General features: G+C 35.6%; 1 protein-coding gene across 2 annotated transcripts; it reads left to right on the plus strand.

Annotated features, from left to right (window-relative positions):
• The first annotated feature begins 1444 nt into the window (after nt 1-1444).
• Nucleotides 1445-6826, plus strand: LOC146900685 (TMV resistance protein N-like). Of its 2 annotated transcripts, XM_085738488.1 has the most exons (6): nt 1445-2897; nt 3209-4316; nt 4542-4820; nt 4930-5715; nt 5796-6322; nt 6627-6826. In XM_085738488.1, the coding sequence occupies exons 1-5, from the start codon at nt 2410-2412 to the stop codon at nt 6264-6266; spliced, it is 3132 nt and encodes a 1043-aa protein (XP_085594614.1). In that variant the 5' UTR covers nt 1445-2409; the 3' UTR covers nt 6267-6322; nt 6627-6826. The 2 variants fall into 2 exon arrangements, with proteins under 2 accessions (XP_085594614.1, XP_085594615.1); XM_085738489.1 differs by lacking the exon at nt 6627-6826 and having other exon boundaries at nt 4930-5692; nt 5796-6082.
• The last annotated feature ends 12759 nt before the right edge of the window (nt 6827-19585 follow it).

Genomic DNA, 19585 nt, shown 5'->3' on the forward strand with positions numbered 1-19585 from the left:
TTTGGAGTACAACTCACAGAAACCATTTCGACAGCAAAATGGTTTTGGAGTCCAACTCACGAAAACCATTCCCACAGCAAAATGGTTTTGGAGTACAACTCACAGAAACCATTTCCACAGCAAAATAGTTTTGAAGTACAACTCACAGAAACCATATTCATAGCAAAACCATTATACAATTATTTTGGTTTCTCATAGAAGACTGTCAAAACCATTAAACCATAATTATGGTTTCAGTAATAATTTCAGTGTATAACATCTTAATCATTATTCAAAACCATCTAACAATAATAATTTCATTAAAAACCATTACACAATTATCTTGATTTCACATACATGACTATCAAAACCATTAAACCATAATTATTGTTTCAGTAATAATTTCAGTGTATAACATGTTAAACAATGTTCCAGTAAAGAAACTCATAATCCATACTCATTTCTCTCTCTAACTCATAAAAAGCTTATTCAAAACAGCTTATTTTGTGCAAAATAGCTGTTTTGCACAAATAAGTTGTTTTGTATAAATAAGTTGTTTTGAATAAGCTGTCTTGCACAAATAAGCTATTTTGTATAAATAAGTTGTTTCGAATAAGCTGTTTTGTATAAATAAGCTGTTTTGAATAAGCTGTTTTTGCACAAATAAGCTGTTTTGTATAAATAAGTTGTTTTGAATAAGCTGTTTTGCACAAATAAGCTATTTTGTTTAAATAAGTTATTTCGAATAAGCTGTTTTGCATAAATAAACTGTTTTGAATAAGTTGTTTTGCATAAATATGTTGTTTTGCATAAATAAGTTGTTTTTTAAAATGAAATCGGAATAAGCTGTTTTGTATAAATAAACTGTTTTGCACAAATAAGCTGTTTTGTATAAATAAGTTGTTTTGAATAAGCTGTTTTGCACAAATAAGCTATTTTGTATAAATAAGTTGTTTCGAATAAGCTGTTTTGCATAAATAAGCTGTTTTGAATAAGTTGTTTTTCATAAATATGTTGTTTTGCATAAATAAGTTGTTTTGAATAAGTTGTTTTTTAAAATGAAATCGGAATAAGTTGTTTTGTATAAATAAACTGTTTTGAATAAGCTGTTTTGTATAAATAAGTTGTTTTGAATAAGTTGTTTTGCACAAATAAGCTATTTTGTATAAATAAGTTGTTTCGAATAAGCTGTTTTGCATAAATAAGCTGTTTTGAATAAGTTGTTTTGCATAAATATGTTGTTTTGCATAAATAAGTTGTTTTGAATAAGTTGTTTTTTAAAATGAAATCGGAATAAGCTGTTTTGTATAAATAAGCTGTTTTGAATAAGCTGTTTTGAACAAATAAGTTGTTTTGCATAAATAAGCTGTTTTGAATAAGCGGTTTTAAAAAAAAGTGATCCTAATAAGTTGTTTCGAATAAGCTGTTTTGCATAAATAAGCTATTTTGAATAAGTTGTTTTTTAAAATGAGATCAGAATAAGCTGTTTTGCATAGATAAGTTGTTTTGAATAAGTGGTTTTTAAAAAATCATTCTAATAAGTTGTTTTGCATAAATAAACTATTTCGAATAAGCTATTTTGCATAAATAAATTGTTAAAAAAAATTATAATATGAGGCTTTATTAGGCCCACAAATAAATAGATTTTATAGTGGGTTTGACCCCAAATAATTCTTTTCACTTGGGGTGTAGAAAGCAATTATGGTGGGTGTAGAAAGCAATTATGCACGGTGCATAAAAATCTCCTTATGCACCATAACCACACCCTAAAACAAGCACCAAGAGCGTGAAACAACAAATAAAATTGATCCTTATTTCTTGATAAGATATTTTTTTATTTTATTTTAATATTTCATATGAAACGTATACCTGTTTGGTAACATTTATTTTCATGACCTTAATAATTTTTTTTGCTAGCTTATAACTTATTTTGATAAGCTAATTCAATTACTTTATAATTTAATTATAACTTATCATTTTCTCTTTTGATTCTAGCCTTGTTATCTTACTTGAAAAAATTAAATATTAATTAAACATATTTTTTATTGTCATTTCATATTTATAAACTAGTTCATCGGTTAATTTTACCAAATACTATGAATTCAATTAACTAACTTATTCTCTATAAACTAGTAATTTATAAGTTGTTCGTTATAAATCTATCAATTATAAGTTAGCTTGTAACTATATGGGTTTATTTCAATACAAAGGATTATTAATTATATCAATTAACTTTGACTTAGAATAATTTCCAAGTCAACTTTGACAATATATATTTTTATTTTCAAGTTGTGTTGTCTGAAGTTATCCTATCATTTTTTATTTTCATTTGTTGTTCATTTCAATTTCAACTACTTCAATTCTTTCTTTGACTTTGGAATTGGAAATCCAAAATTCACATCTCCATTGTTCTGTCCTTAATCTCTGCTAATGGCCGTGCCAACATCCTCTTCATCCTTCTGTTATGGATTCACCTACGATGTATTCCTTAGCTTTAGAGGTCTAGACACTCGCTATAGTTTCACTGGAAATCTCTACAAAGCTCTTCATAACAAGGGAATCCACACCTTTATTGACCACGAGGAACTTGAGAGAGGGCATGAAATCACACCATCACTTTTAGAGGCAATTCAAAAGTCTAGAATTGCCATTATTGTGCTTTCTAAGAACTATGCATCTTCTTCATTTTGCTTAGATGAACTTGTTAAGATCATTGATTGCATTAAGGGAAAGGGTAGATTGGTTTTGCCAATATTTTATGAAGTGGATCCTTCTGATGTGAGGAAGCAGACAGGATCTTACGGAGAAGCTTTTGCTATGCATGAGGAGAGATTCAAAAATAACATGCTGAGGTTGCAGAAATGGAGAACAGCTCTACAACAAGTAGCTAGCTTATCAGGCTGGCATTTTCAAACTGGGTACCTACCTTGTTATTCTTTTTCCATATTTTTGTTTTGTTTAATTATTATATATTGTTAGAAATCAGATTATTATATATTGTTAGAAATCAGTATATTAAAGAGAAGAGAGAAGAGACTAAAATTGCATTGTTTTGTTTGATAAAATGATACTGATGGAAAATTGAATGATTACATGTCATCATACATATTGTAGACATTCACAAACTAGTAACTAACTACTAATTTCTAAGCTACTAACTGCATCTCTAATAATTATAACATGAACGTATATTATACTTTATTATGACTTCATGCCTTTGCTTTGGTAGGGATGGATATGACTATGAGTTTATTGGAAACATTGTTGAACATGTTTCTAATAAGATAAACCGTGTGCCTTTACCTGTTGCTGACTATCCAGTTGGAGTAGAGCCTCGAGTTCTAGAAATAAATTCACTTCTTGATATTGGGTCCAATGACGAGGTCAACATGATTGGAATCCATGGATGTGGCGGGATTGGTAAAACAACACTTGCTCTAGCTGTCTATAATTTTATTGCCGACCACTTTGAAGCTTTGTGTTTTCTTGAAAACATCAGAGAAAATTCAGACAAACACGGGCTACAACATATCCAAAAGATTCTTCTTTCAGGAACACTTGGAGAGAAGAAAATTCAATTAACAAGTGTCAAGCAAGGAATTTCAATAATAAAGCATAGACTTCAGCAAAAAAAAGTTCTTTTGGTTCTAGATGATGTTGACAAAATAGAACAACTGGAGGCCCTGGTTGGAGGATCTGATTGGCTTGGTCCAGGAAGCAGAGTTATTATTACTACCAGGGACAAACATTTGTTGTCAAGGCACATGGTTAATAAAGCATACGAGTTAAAAGAATTAAACGAGAAAGATGCTCTTCAATTGCTTGCTTGGAAAGCTTTTAAAACAGAAAAATTTCATCCTAGTCATTTCGATGTCTTGAACCGTACTGTAGCTTATGCTTCTGGACTTCCATTGGCTTTGATAGTAATAGGTTCCAATTTATTTGGAAAGAGTGTACAAGAATGGAAATCTGCATTACATCGGTATGAAATCATTCCTAATAAAGAGATCCAAAAGATTCTCAAAGTAAGTTTTGATGCTTTAGAGGAGGATGAGCAAAGTGTTTTTCTTGACATTGCTTGTTGCTACCAAGGAATAAATAATGCAGATGTAGAAGATTTGCTTCATGCTCATTATGGTGCTTGCATGAAATACCATATTGGAGTATTGGTTGAAAAGTCTCTCATAAAGATTAATTGCCGTGGTGAGTTGAGTCTGCATGACTTGATAGAGGATATGGGTAAAGAAATTGTTCGATTGGAATCACCGGAAGAACCTGGGAAACGAAGTCGAGTATGGTTTCACGAAGATATAATTCAGGTTTTAGAAGACAATACTGTGAGTATGATTTTTTTTAGCAATAATGAGTATGATTGATGTGGATAATTTATTATTCTTTTATAATCTTAAATTGTTCTTTTTAAACAATTAAAAGCATGCATAACACTTGTTTTATATTTTTCCTATATATCATATACATTTTTCTAAATATTTGTTGAATATAATATGCATAGACATGTAATGTAAGTATGGTTGATCATTCGTTCTTTTTTATGTTAAAAGGGAACTAGCGCGATTAAAGTCATATATCTGAGGATGTGTGAAGATGAGGTAGAATTGGATGAAATGGCTTTCAAGAAGATGAAAAGCCTAAAGACCCTTATTGTTAGAGGTGGTCATTTTTCCGGAGGACCAAAATATCTTCCAAATAGTTTAAGAGTAGTCGAATGGTGGAGATATCCTTCAGAATATTTGCCAAATGATTTTCATCCAAAAAAACTGGCCATATTCAAGTTACCAAGAAATTGCTTAACATCACTCAAGTTGAATGACTTATTGAAGGCAAGTCTAACAACTTAATTTTTTAGTATGTAAATTCATAAATTCATTTTTAACATTACTCATTGGATTTTTTCGTTTCTTTATTTATTTTGTATTTTGTTTTTTGCAGAAGTTCTTGAATATGAAGATTTTAAATCTTGATTATGCAGATCGTTTGACAGAACTACCTGATACATCTTCTCTCTTAAATTTAGAAAAATTATCATTTGAAAATTGTAAGAATTTAATTACAATAGACGGATCAGTTGGGTTCTTGGATAAACTTAAAGTCTTGAGTGCCAAAGGTTGTAGTAAGCTTAAGAGTTTTCCACCTATGAAATTGATATCCCTTGAAGAACTCAATCTTTCATTTTGCACAATTCTGGAGAGTTTTCCAGAAATATTAGGAAAGATGGAAAATATGAAAAACCTTGTTTTAGAGAGAACTCCCTTAAAAGAATTGCCATATTCATTTCAAAATCTTACTCATCTGCAAACATTACAACTGCGTCATTGTGGAATGTTGAAGTTACCAAGTAGCATTTTCACGATGCCAAAACTAGTTGAGATAATTGGTTTGGCAGCAAAAGGGTTGAGATTTTCGAAGTTGGACGAGGGTGAATGTCTTCAAACGGTGTTTTCAAACGTAGAATGTCTTCGTCTGACAAACTGCAATCTCTCAGATGAATTTGTTCCAATAACTCTCACATGGTTTGTTAATGTGAAAGAATTAAACTTATCGTATAATAATTTCACAATCCTTCCAGAATGCATAAAAGAATGTCATTTGTTAAGGGATCTTTGCTTGGATGGTTGCAAATATCTTCGAGAAGTTAGAGGAATAGCGCCAAACTTGAAAATATTTAATGCACGGCGATGTAAATCTTTGACTGGTATAGCAATGTTACTGAATCAGGTATTTTTAATCTTTGTTATTTTATTTTATATATAATGATAAAATACTAAAATTGCTATTATATACTTTATAACTAACAGGAATTGCATGAAGCTGGAAGTACCAAGTTTAATTTTCCAGGATCAAGAATTCCAGATTGGTTTGAGCACTGTAGCAGCGGAGGGTCAGTTTCTTTTTGGTTTCGTAACAAATTCCCTGCTATAGCTCTTTGTCTTGCTCTTGGGTCGATATCTGTCGAATCTGCAATGACTGCCGTTGTGATCATCAATGGCAATGAATGGAATAATTGCGATGATGAACGTTATTTGCAAGTTATACCAGATCATATATATATTTTTGATCTTCAAAACATAATATACAAAGAAAATTTGGAAGAAGAAGGTATAAGAAAAAAAGAAAAAAATTTGGAAGCAGCAGTTTTAGAAAATGAATGGAACCATGTGAAGATTATATATAAGGATGTAACCGGGAGCCCAATCCTTATAGAAAGTGGAATCCATGTATTGAAACAGAAGAGTATCACACAAGATATTCGATTCACCAACCCTTGAAGAAAGATCATATTAGATTGATGTTCTCAAAAATTAAGAAATCACAAATCTCCAAGGTAAATTATCTTGTTGTATGTTGTCACTTTAACTTGTTTTAGTTGCCCTGTTTAATTTTTTATTTTATTTTACAAAAATATTGTCTAAATAAATCATCTATACCAGTTTATAGCTGGTAGCCAGATATGCTAATTGAATGAATAGGAATGATTAGTGTGGTAGAAGTGAGAATGATAACATAAAAGAATATTAAAGGGTATAACAGTGGTTGAAATTGAAACCCTTTTGTATTTCTTTTGTTTTTGGTTTATTAATGTTATTGATTATGGTTGGTTGTGTTGTATCAAATATATGGAATTGAAGCCATCTTCTGGAGCTGCTGTTATTGCTTAAAGTAGAGCACCAGGGGGTCATGTGCTGGACCTATGTGCTGCTCCTGGTAGATATCTTTGTACCCATTATTGTTTAGGGAAAATATTGGTGTACACCCTTTTATTTGTACCACTTTTATACCACCCCCATGTGGCATTAAGGGATAATTTAGTCATTTTACCTCACCATCACTTCTCTTGTGTAAGTCTGCAACTCCTTCCTTTATCTCTATATATAACACCACTCCCATATTAAATCTAGAAAATCAAACTCAAATTCGGAAAATCAAAATCCAACCTAATACAACAAAAACAACTTGTTGGGTTTTGAAAGGTGAAGATGAAAAATATGTGACCATTTTTTTATTGAAACTTTGGCAATTGGTTTGGTATCTATTAATCCACTTCATCACCAAAACTAGAATTTGTAATCTCACAAAGTTAGTTTTAGTTTCTTTCTTCAATTAAAAAAATGAGTTTCTTGACAACTCAAATCCAATCGTATACACTATACAGCAAAAAAAAGAAAGGAAAATTTCAAAACTCAATAATTAAAAAAATTATACGAATTTTGTCAAAAAAAGTAATTATATGAAAATCAAATAGTAAAAACATTAAACTCCATATCACAAATTTGAAAGAGGAGGGTTACCACTATATGCTTAATTGCATCTATTGGAATCAAAGCTAATTTCTATTTGTGTGTTTAGGAATAGTCTAGAAAATTCAAAGCCGATAAACTGAACTAGAGAATGAATGGAGACTTTTGTTGGGACTAGTTTTTTTTTGAGAGGATTTGTTGGGACATTCTTATGGAAAATTGATGTGGAGAGAAATTGAGCTGCATGTAGATTTTAGCTATAGGGGTTGTGTTTTTATTACGAAGAAAACAACATTTTTTTTTTATGATTTAAAATTGCTCCAAAGTACTCTAGGCAACAACACTCTTCAACAGTTCCAACAACTTGGTTATGAAATGTGGTTTTCATAGTTGATATTCAATTTTCTCTCTCTAAAACAGAGCAAGGGTGAAGGAAGAGAGAGAAAGAGATGAGAGAGCTCAAGTGTGAAGGAAGGAAGAAGACGGAAGAGAGAGGAGAGAAGGTCAAAAGGCTGAATGTGTTTGTGTGTGGGTCCCACATTGCCACATGTTGCAATTTTGTGTGGGGGTTTAAAGGTGTATGCCACATATGGATGTATATGTGTATCACCACTCTTTTGTTTATATTCTATGTCGTTCTATTGTTTATGAATAATGTTAAAAGAAAAAACGTTTTTGAGCATGTTTATCAAAATGTGATTCAAATTATGAATCAAAGGCCTATTTTACAGATCGTGAATCGAATATTATTATGAATAGTAAGATACTTTATTAATAATAAAAATGTAATTTTAAGTAAAAACAAGTGACATGGTACATCGTATATGATTCATGAAACTTAAAATGATTAAAAATCAAATCATATATCAAATTACAAAAGAAAATTGATCAGCTACCCCTACACTATGTTTAGATAGTGATTCATTAGAATGAATCAGGATTTATCACAGTGAATCTGATCCATCATAATGGATCGGGTTTTAAGATGATATTCATGTCTAAAATAGCTACACACTAAAGATTCACATCAATTGAGTTCAGTTCTGTATCGAACCGAGATACAACTTGCACAAATGTTTAGTTATTGTTAACCATGATTTTGGGTTTAAGACTTGATTTATTTAAGGGAGAACATGTGTAAGACTTGGAATTCAAAATAAGAATATTTTCTTGCAAGGATGCTTTTTGTTGAAAGAGACATTTTGTATATAGTTTTTTCATTCAATCTAAAAGAAAAAAAAGATCACATTTTTCATTCAATCTCAATCTCAATCATTATACACACTGCAGCACGCCTTTGAATTTCTGCAAACTTAAGCCTTACTATTTTGTCTTCTTGCTCAACTACAATGAAATTATCTGCTAAGACTGGATCCTTGCAGCTTGTGTCGCTTAGTACTACTGCTATCCTTGCAGCTTAATAGAGTCCATGACAAAAATTAATAGAAAAATGTTAACTAGTGCCCCCGGACACTGGCTAAGGAACCTAAATATAGTATAAGGACCTTGAAACTTGGGTAGTCAAAGTTAAAAAAATGTAAAGAATTATATTTTCAATGCAAATATTACCTTTTTTGTTTCCTTAACTAGTGCCCCGGAGGCACTAGTTGTAACATCCCGCTCATCAGCTAAAGGAAAATTTTATTAGACAAATGTATCAGAGGATTTAATTCAAGGAAAGTAAGTATGGTAAATATTTATTATGTAATATCAGCCTATTACGAGTTAAGTATCAGTGCTGGATTTGACACGCTTAAGTCAAGGGCATGTTGGTAATTTCACGCGAAAGAGATATTTAAGTGGGATTGGCCCAAAAATATCTCATTTCACATAATCTTTCTCTCTCTAGGGTTGAGAGAAAGAGTTCTATCCTTTCCCCCTCTTTGGATCGGCCCTTTCCCTCAATCTTCTACCATCAAAGCTTCCAATTTCATGGAATTGGAGATCAAGCAAGGGTCATGGCAACTTCTAGAGCAAGAAACAACAAAGGGAATGAGTAGAAGCTTGGAATCAAAGTTAGGGTTTGAACCTTGAGAAGCTTGAAGCTTGAAACAAACACAAGAAACAAGCTTGGTGAGTTCCATAGATAGATTACCTACCTTTGGGTTTGATAATCTTGTGAAGAAAATCATGTTTTATGTTAGTTTTGTTTTTATGAAACTTAAGTAACCCCAAAGTAATTCTTGTTAGATATATGTTAAAATTGTCATGATATATGTTTAAATAAGTCTATCCAAGTTGTTGGATGTGTTTGGTGCATTACAGGGTCAAATTGGACGAGTTTTGGGTCGAAAATGGCGAAAACCCGTAACCGAAAGCACCGAAAACGCAAAAGTTCGCAGCGCTGCGCCTGTACAAGGGCGCTAGGCGCCCACACACAGGGAGCCAGCGCTAGGCGCCCCACTCCTGGTGCCAGGCGCCCCAGACAGGACAACCTCCGCGTTGTTCTGCGTTCGGGTGCTTGGGGGCAGTCGTGTGGGGGTCCGTAGCGATCGTTTCGAAGTGTTCTTTCACTGTTTTCACTCATCTTTCCACTGGAACAAGTTTGGCTTTATCAAATCATAGAATTTATAAACGGCTTGAAACTTGGGTTTATGGCATTTTCGGACCTTAGAAATTAATGAACATTTGCACACATCGTCAAATTATCCTTGCATCATTAATCGTGGCAATTTTAGCATGTATCACAAGGATAGCTCAAGAGAGTTTAAGCATGATGGGGTAGCAATGAACTAAGAAAGGGAATGTATGTAGAGCCTCGGCTTAGCTAGTCGAGAACTAGAAAATAGCAAGAATCCCTAGAATGATAAGACGCGAAGTGTAATCTCTTCGCACATGAGCTAGAATGGCTTAGCAAATATGTAAGTTGTGGATTGATAGGTTAGACCCCTCCACTATGTTAAGTATGAATAAGTATAAGTTACCGCCAATCGGATCGATTAAGGTTCCGAGGTAAATATGTGAATATGTATATGTTTAACTTATATGCACGACAAGACCATGATTTAATATGTGTAGGTGACATGTCTCTTGATATCCACATCAGGGGGATACAAGGGGTTCTCGTAATGAGAACGATTTAAGCCGTAAGGGACCCGCATGTCACTGAGTAACAAGTCGTAGGTGCTCGTGTCTCTTGTTATCCACGCCAGTGGGATACGGGAGGTTCTCGACCTAAGGGGAACGGTTTAAGCCGCAAGGGACCCGCACGACACCGAGGGAGTCCGATGTACGTACATCGGTCATGTATGGGATTGATCTCGGGGTTACTCCTGTAACACCCCGTTTTCCCAACATAAAAATTTCATTTAAAATCAGAGTATTTTGATCACAACGGAATGTCACATACTTCATTTAAATCATAAAATGGATAATAATAATTATCCTTCAAATTCAACATCATGAAAAATCTTAAACTATTGCAGCGGAAAATAGTTCAACATTTAAAAGTCTTGGCACGCAGGCCTTATTGAAAAATCTCATAAATTAGTTCATAAAAGAGACACGTAAGGAATAGAAGTAAAAGCAAGCCCCCATCCCGTTACGTATCAGAGCACCTAGACACCAACTGAGAGTCCACTCATGAACGCCTCTAATCTTTATTACCTGCACATTACCCACGGTCGAGGCAACATATACGCAGAAGGGGTGAGATTTCATAATCAATACATTAAGCATATAATCCAATAAAATGCATTTAACAATTAAACATTAATAACATATCAACAATTAACAATTAGCATAATTTTTCATTACATAACAAATACAATCATCATTACCATTACTAATTTTCATCACAAATCATAATCAACTTAACACTCAACTTGTCGACACAACTCATCCTTGACCATGCCACTCTATCAACTCAACAACAACTTAACAACACGACTCATCTTTGACCATGCAACTCTATCAACTCGACAACATCTTGACAACTTAAACATCATGAACCTCTTGATATGCAAATGCATGTGGTACCAATCAACAACAAAATGAGCATAATAGGCTTTTCAACGTGTGAGCACAAAGGCTGCCGGGCCTAAAGCCCCCAACTTTAATGAGCACAAAGGCTGCCGGGCCTAAAGCCCCCAACTTTAATGAGCACAAAGGCTGCCGGGCCTAAAGCCCCCAACTTTAATGAGCACAAAGGCTGCCGGGCCTAAAGCCCCCAACTTTAATGAGTATGCAATGAACTCAACTTCCAACAACTTAGACAACGACGTGTACAACTCATACGACTCATAATCATGGACAACTTCTTAAATTCCAACAACATAGACCGACTCATGGAACCTCAAGACACTAACAGTCGACAACAGAAAACAGCAGCAACATACAACAATTAACAACGCTTGAATGTGTTAACATTCACATAAGAATTAATTACATCAATATAAATATCATAAAACATCATTATAGCATTCATGCAGCAACACTTCTAATTTCAGTCACCCTAACAGACTTCTGGAGCTTATGAAAGCATCCTAAACAGCTCTCTAATCTTACTTCTAAGGTCATCTCAAGACTACACGTGCGAAAGGATCGCATCGGGACAATTTTGGGCAACTAACAGCCTAACTCGCAGTGGCGAGTAACTTCACTCGCAATGGCGAGCAAAGTGTGCATTCTGGGTTCCTACGTATTTACTCGCAGTGGCGAGTTATTCAGCTCGCAGTTGCGAGCTCACAGGTCACTCGCAGTTGCGAGTTGTGTTGCTCGCAGTTGCGAGTTCTGGGTTCTAGCTCGCAGTTGCGAGTGTTCTTGCTCGCAGGTGCGAGCGATGAATGTCAGTACGGCCAGAAACCTAAAAATCACAACTTTTCACCTATATTCATGATTCCTTCATCCAAATAGCATCTAATTATCATCTTAAATCATATCTAAGGTCTGTACACTAATTTTGCATCAATCTAATATCTGTTCTTGATTCATTCATCAAAATTGATCCTAAACCTAATTCTCAATTCTCACCAAAACTTAACCTAATCATGCTAAATTCATCCTATAGAATTGTACCCTTAATAATATTGAAAATTAGTCTCACCCTTACCTGGTTATGATGAAATCGCAGCTCTCCCTCTGGTTCTCCTCTTTTCTGACTTTTCTCCCTTTTTCTCCAAAAACGTACGTATTCTGTTTTCTAACTTTTGTTGTCTATTTATCTCTCCTAATTACTCTTATCACTACTAATTGCTCATCTCATATCACAGCCCAATTTTTAATATTTTTATTTTATTTATCAAATCTTATTTTATTTAATAATAAAATAAGTCATAACAACATAACAACTTCACCACAACAAAATATCCCTCATAATTCAGTTATAAATCATATAACCCACTCAACTTCATGAATCATAAAATTCACACATATCAGTCATGAAAATCACGTAAATCATATATATAAATATATTTTTAAATAATCGAATAATTAAGACGGGCGTTACAACTCTCCCCAACTTATAGAATTTTCGTCCTCGAAAATTTACCTCAAGCAAACAACTCTGGATAAGACTCCATCATCTTACTCTCTAGCTCCCATGTCAGGCTTTCACCAGTCGTTCCACTCCAAACAACTCTCACTAGAGGTATCTCCTTGCCTCTCAACGTCTTCATCTTGCGATCATCAATCCTCAAGGGTAAGGTCTCTACCGTAAGGTTGTCTCTAACTTGCACATCATCACTCTGAATCACATGGGATGGGTCTGGAACATATTTCCTCAGCTGCGACACATGAAACACATCGTGCAAATTCGATAAATGCGGTGGTAAGCCAACTCTATAAGCCACCGTGCCAATTCTCTCGGATATCTGATAAGGACCAATAAACTTTGGAGTCAACTTCTTTGACTTCAATGCACGACCAACACCGGTCGTTGGAGTAACTCTCAAGAACACATGGTCTCCCTCTTGAAACTCAAGGTCTTTCTTACGCTTATCATGGTAGCTCTTCTGTCGACTCTGCGACGCTTTCATCTTCTCTTGAATCATTTTCACTTTCTCAGTAGTCTGTTGAACAATTTATGGTCCTAGAACCACACTTTCACCGGTCTCAAACCAACACAACGGAGTCCTACACCTCCGACCATACAAAGCCTCGAAAGGTGCCATCCCAATACTTGAATGATAGCTGTTATTATAAGTGAACTCTATCAATGGAAGATGACTATCCCAAGTTCCACCTTGCTCAAGTACACAAACTCTCAACAAGTCTTCGAGTGACTGAATCGTTCTTTCCGACTGACCATCTGTTTGAGGATGATAGGCCGAACTCAATCTCAACTTAGAGCCTAAAGCCTCTTGCAAACTCTTCCAAAATCTAGAAGTAAATCTTGGATCTCTATCTGACACGATGCTTGAAGGAACACCATGCAATTTCACTATGTCTCGAATATAAATCTCTGCCAACTGAGCCACAGGAAAACTAATATTAATCGGAAGGAAATGTGCCGACTTCGTCAATCTATCAACAATCACCCAAATAGCGTCATTTCCCTTAGGAGTATTCGGCAAACTTGTCACAAAATCCATGGATATACAATCCCATTTCCATTCTGGTACATCTAACGGTGTCATCAATCCTGCAGGTTTCTGATGCTCTACCTTCGACTTCTGACAAATCAGACAAGAGTACACAAATTGTGCTACATCACGTTTCAATCCAGACCACCAAAACAACTTCTTTAAGTCATGATACATCTTTGTAGCTCCGGGATGAATACTTAAGCTACTTCTATGACTCTCTTCAAGAATCATCTTCCTTATCTCGTCATTGTCTGGAATACAAATCCTACCTCGAAACCTCAACACACCCTGATCATCGACCTTAAAGTCACTATCTTCAGTTTGATTACTAGCAACCAACAAGTCCACAAACTTAACATCAGCTTTCTGCGCATCCCTAATATCTTTTAAGAAATCATTATCAATTTTCAACATTCCTAACTTAACGCTCCGAGATGACATTTCACAAACTAGGCTCATATCTCTAAATTGTTCAAGTAATTCAAATTCCTTCACCATCATAGCAGACATATGTAAACTCTTCCTACTTAAGGCATCCGCAACAACATTAGCTTTACCCGGATGGTAATTCAAACTAAAGTCATAATCTTTCAACAATTCGAGCCACCGCCGCTGTCGCATATTCAATTCCTTCTGATCAAACAAATACTTCAAGCTCTTGTGATCACTAAACACCTCAAATCTCGAACCATACAAGTAATGTCTCCAAATCTTAAGGACAAATACGACTGCAGCTAATTCAAGGTCATGAGTAGGATAATTTCGTTCATGAGTTCTCAACTGTCTTGATGCATAAGCAACAACTTTACCATCTTGCATAAGCACACCGCCTAAGCCCAGTTTGGACGCATCACAATACACCGCAAAAGGTTCATCAGGTTTTGGCAAAATCAAAACTGGAGCCGTCGTCAAACGCTTCTTCAATTCATTAAAACTGTTCTCACAATGAACATCCCACACAAAGGTTTTACCTTTACACGTCAACTGTGTTAACGGAAGTGCCAACTTAGAAAATCCTTCTATAAATCTTCGATAGTATCCTGCCAAACCCAAAAAGCTTCTAATCTCTGTAACTGACTTAGGAGTCTCCCATTGTGATACTGCTTCAACTTTAGATGGATCGACTGCAATACCACTACCAGAAATAACATGGCCCAGAAAACTTACCTCGTTCAACCAGAATTCACACTTAGACAATTTAGCATACAGCTTCTTCTCTTTCAGCACTTGCAAAACGATTTTCAAATGTTCTGCATGTTCTTCTTCTGTCTTAGAGTAAATCAAAATATCATCGATGAACACAACCACAAAGCGATCCAAAAATGCATGGAAAATGCGATTCATATACTCCATAAACACACCAGGCGCGTTACTCACACCAAAAGGCATCACCTTATATTCATAATGGCCATATCGCGTCCTAAAGGCCGTCTTCTGCATATCTTCATCTTTTACTTTAATCTGATGATAACCCGACCTTAAATCAATCTTGCTGAACACACGTGCACCCACCAGCTGGTCCATCAAATCATCAATTCTAGGAAGTGGATATCTATTCTTTATAGTTACTTTATTCAGTTGTCGATAATCAATGCACAACCTCATACTTCCATCTTTCTTCTTAACCAACAATACCGGCGCTCCCCAAGGTGAAACACTCGGTCTAATGAACTTCTTATCTAGTAAATCCTCCAACTGTTTCTTCAACTCAGCCAACTCAGAAGCTGACATACGGTAAGGTGTCATAGACACAGGCTTCGTTCCCGGAACAAGGTCAATAGAAAATTCAACTTCTCTTTCCGGTGGTACATCAGGGATTTCATCAGGGAAAACTTCAGGAAAATCACACACCACCTGCAACTTATCAATCACCGCTTGATTCTCCAAAGATAAGGATGCCATCAAGGAAAACATCAAGATCCCATCGCGTTCTAATTGCTTCAACTGCTTAGTAGACAAAAACTCTGCTCCACTTTCCTCTTCAGCAGAAGAGAACCGCACCGACTTACTAAAACAATTAATGAGAACATGGTTGTACTCTAACCAGTTCATACCAAGAATTACATCCATTCCACTCAGAGGCAGACAAACTAAATCAATCTCAAAATCACGATCAAACATAGACAAAGGACATCGTAAACAAACAAGAGAAGTAGTCACCGAACCCTTAGCTGGAGTTTCGACGACCATTTCTCCACTCATATCAGACACAGCAAGACCCAACTTAGAAGCACAATCAAAAGCAACAAAACAATGTGTAGCACCAGTATCAATAATAGCAACTAAAGGAGTATTGTTAATATAACAAGTACCTCTGATCAAACGATCCTCATTTTCAGTCTGAGTACCAGTCAAAGCAAACACTTTCCCTCTAGTCTGAGTCTTCTTCGGATTCGTACACTGAGACCCAATATGATCCTCTTCTTTGCAGTTAAAACACACAATGTCCGCATGCTTACACTCTGCAAGTGTATGCCCTTTACTGCCACAACGAAAACACCGTTTAATATCCTTAGTACAAGCATTACTCTTATGGCCTTTCTCGCCACAAGTGTAACAAACAACCTCAGCACCAGCATCCTTCTTATTTGACCTCCTCTCATCATTAGCTCTTCCTTTTCCTTTGTCAGCAGGAGCACTGTAAGGCTTTGGGCGACTTTGTTGGCCCTTACCCCTCTTCTCACTCATAATCTTATAATGAGCTTTGCTGTCATCTTCATAGATTCTGCATCTGCTCACCAAAGCAGAAAAGTCACGGATCTGTTGGTAACCAATGGCTCGCTTAATATCAGCACGCAAACCATTCTCAAACTTGATACACTTGGAGAACTCAGCATTGTCCCCCGTGTAGTGTGGATAGAACTGAGCCAGCTCCACAAATTTTGCTGCATATTCTGTCACCGACATGTTTCCTTGCTTTAGCTCAAGGAACTCGATCTCTTTTCTCCCGCGAACATCCTCAGGAAAATATCTGTTTAGGAATTCTCTCTTAAACACAGCCCAAGTAATAACTGCATCATCCTGCTCTAGGGTAGGTTGGAGGCTCACCCACCAGTCATCAGCTTCCTCAGCCAGCATATGCGTTCCAAAACGCACCTTCTGATCATCAGTACATTGCATAACTCTGAAAATTCTCTCAACCTCCTTGAGCCACGTCTGTGCTCCATCAGGGTCGTACCTTCCTTTGAAGGTAGGAGGATGATTTCTCAGAAAGGTCTCCAACATTCTCACATCAGCATTCGCACCAGCACCAGCATTTGGATGTTGTCCCACAGCTTGGGCTACAGCTTCCAAAGCAGCAGCAATCGCAGCATCATTTCTTCCAGCCATTCTAGTCCTCTTATAGCAAATAAGATTCGCAGCCTCCAGGTCTCTTCTCTGCACAACACACAACATTTAGAATATCATAATAGTGGTATTCCAACTCCTAAAGACTCGACTCACTACTTGGCCGGACGGACCGACCTGCTCTGATACCAATTGTAACACCCCGTTTTCCCAACATAAAAATTTCATTTAAAATCAGAGTATTTTGATCACAACGGAATGTCACATACTTCATTTAAATCATAAAATGGATAATTATAATTATCCTTCAAATTCAACATCATGAAAAATCTTAAACTATTGCAGCGGAAAATAGTTCAACATTTAAAAGTCTTGGCACGCAGGCCTTATTGAAAAATCTCATAAATTAGTTCATAAAAGAGACACGTAAGGAATAGAAGTAAAAGCAAGCCCCCATCCCGTTACGTATCAGAGCACCTAGACACCAACTGAGAGTCCACTCATGAACGCCTCTAATCTTTATTACCTGCACATTACCCACGGTCGAGGCAACATATACGCAGAAGGGGTGAGATTTCATAATCAATACATTAAGCATATAATCCAATAAAATGCATTTAACAATTAAACATTAATAACATATCAACAATTAACAATTAGCATAATTTTTCATTACATAACAAATACAATCATCATTACCATTACTAATTTTCATCACAAATCATAATCAACTTAACACTCAACTTGACGACACAACTCATCCTTGACCATGCCACTCTATCAACTCAACAACAACTTAACAACACGACTCATCTTTGACCATGCAACTCTATCAACTCGACAACATCTTGACAACTTAAACATCATGAACCTCTTGATATGCAAATGCATGTGGTACCAATCAACAACAAAATGAGCATAATAGGCTCTTCAACGTGTGAGCACAAAGGCTGTCGGGCCTAAAGCCCCCAACTTTAATGAGCACAAAGGCTGCCGGGCCTAAAGCCCCCAACTTTAATGAGTATGCAATGAACTCAACTTCCAACAACTTAGACAACGACGTGTATAACTCATACGACTCATAATCATGGACAACTTCTTAAATTCCAACAACATAGACCGACTCATGGAACCTCAAGACACTAACAGTCGACAACAGAAAACAGCAGCAACATACAACAATTAACAACGCTTGAATCTGTTAACATTCACATAAGAATTAATTACATCAATATAAATATCATAAAACATCATTATAGCATTCATGCAGCAACACTTCTAATTTCAGTCACCCTAACAGACTTCTGGAGCTTATGAAAGCATCCTAAACAGCTCTCTAATCTTACTTCTAAGGTCATCTCAAGACTACACGTGCGAAAGGATCGCATCGGGACAATTTTGGGCAACTAACAGCCTAACTCGCAGTGGCGAGTAACTTCACTCGCAATGGCGAGCAAAGTGTGCATTCTGGGTTCCTACGTATTTACTCGCAGTGGCGAGTTATTCAGCTCGCAGTTGCGAGCTCACAGGTCACTCGCAGTTGCGAGTTGTGTTGCTCGCAGTTGCGAGTTCTGGGTTCTAGCTCGCAGTTGCGAGTGTTCTTGCTCGCAGGTGCGAGCGATGAATGTCAGTACGGCCAGAAACCTAAAAATCACAACTTTTCACCTATATTCATGATTCCTTCATCCAAATAGCATCTAATTATCATCTTAAATCATATCTAAGGTCTGTACACTAATTTTGCATCAATCTAATATCTGTTCTTGATTCATTCATCAAAATTGATCCTAAACCTAATTCTCAATTCTCACCAAAACTTAACCTAATCATGCTAAATTCATCCTATAGAATTGTACCCTTAATAATATTGAAAATTAGTCTCACCCTTACCTGGTTATGATGAAATCGCAGCTCTCCCTCTGGTTCTCCTCTTTTCTGACTTTTCTCCCTTTTTCTCCAAAAACGTACGTATTCTGTTTTCTAACTTTTGTTGTCTATTTATCTCTCCTAATTACTCTTATCACTACTAATTGCTCATCTCACATCACAGCCCAATTTTTAATATTTTTATTTTATTTATCAAATCTTATTTTATTTAATAATAAAATAAGTCATAACAACATAACAACTTCACCACAACAAAATATCCCTCATAATTCAGTTATAAATCATATAACCCACTCAACTTCATGAATCATAAAATTCACACATATCAGTCATGAAAATCACGTAAATCATATATATAAATATATTTTTAAATAATCGAATAATTAAGACGGGCGTTACAACTCCACCCGGGACTATCCGTAAAAATGAATCAAGATAATAATTGTTTGTTCAACGCTAACCAATTAATGAACTTAGACACGATTATGTTTATTATGATTATGATTATGTTATGTTTATGCTCATGATCGAGCCCATGTATGATTATGTTTAAGAACAAGAACAAGAGCATGATATGCTATTAGACGAGAGCTAGATATGTATAGGACAAGTAAAGAAAGCTATGCCGTGACGACCTTAGGTTTCCCTAAT

This window comes from Medicago sativa, chromosome 8, assembly GCF_051527215.1.
Source record: "Medicago sativa cultivar Bolivia chromosome 8, Bolivia_mono, whole genome shotgun sequence".
NCBI classification, from domain to species: domain Eukaryota; kingdom Viridiplantae; phylum Streptophyta; class Magnoliopsida; order Fabales; family Fabaceae; genus Medicago; species Medicago sativa.

What these genes read in the sequence shown, in the direction of transcription:
- LOC146900685 (XM_085738488.1), top strand. Translation starts at nt 2,410, where the DNA reads ATGGCCGTGCCAACATCCTCTTCATCCTTCTGTTATGGATTCACCTAC. An exon ending in GGCTGGCATTTTCAAACTGG is followed by an intron (nt 2,898 to 3,208) that starts GTACCTACCTTG and finishes TTGCTTTGGTAG; the next exon opens with GGATGGATATGACTATGAGT. An exon ending in TAGCAATGTTACTGAATCAG is followed by an intron (nt 5,716 to 5,795) that starts GTATTTTTAATC and finishes TATAACTAACAG; the next exon opens with GAATTGCATGAAGCTGGAAG.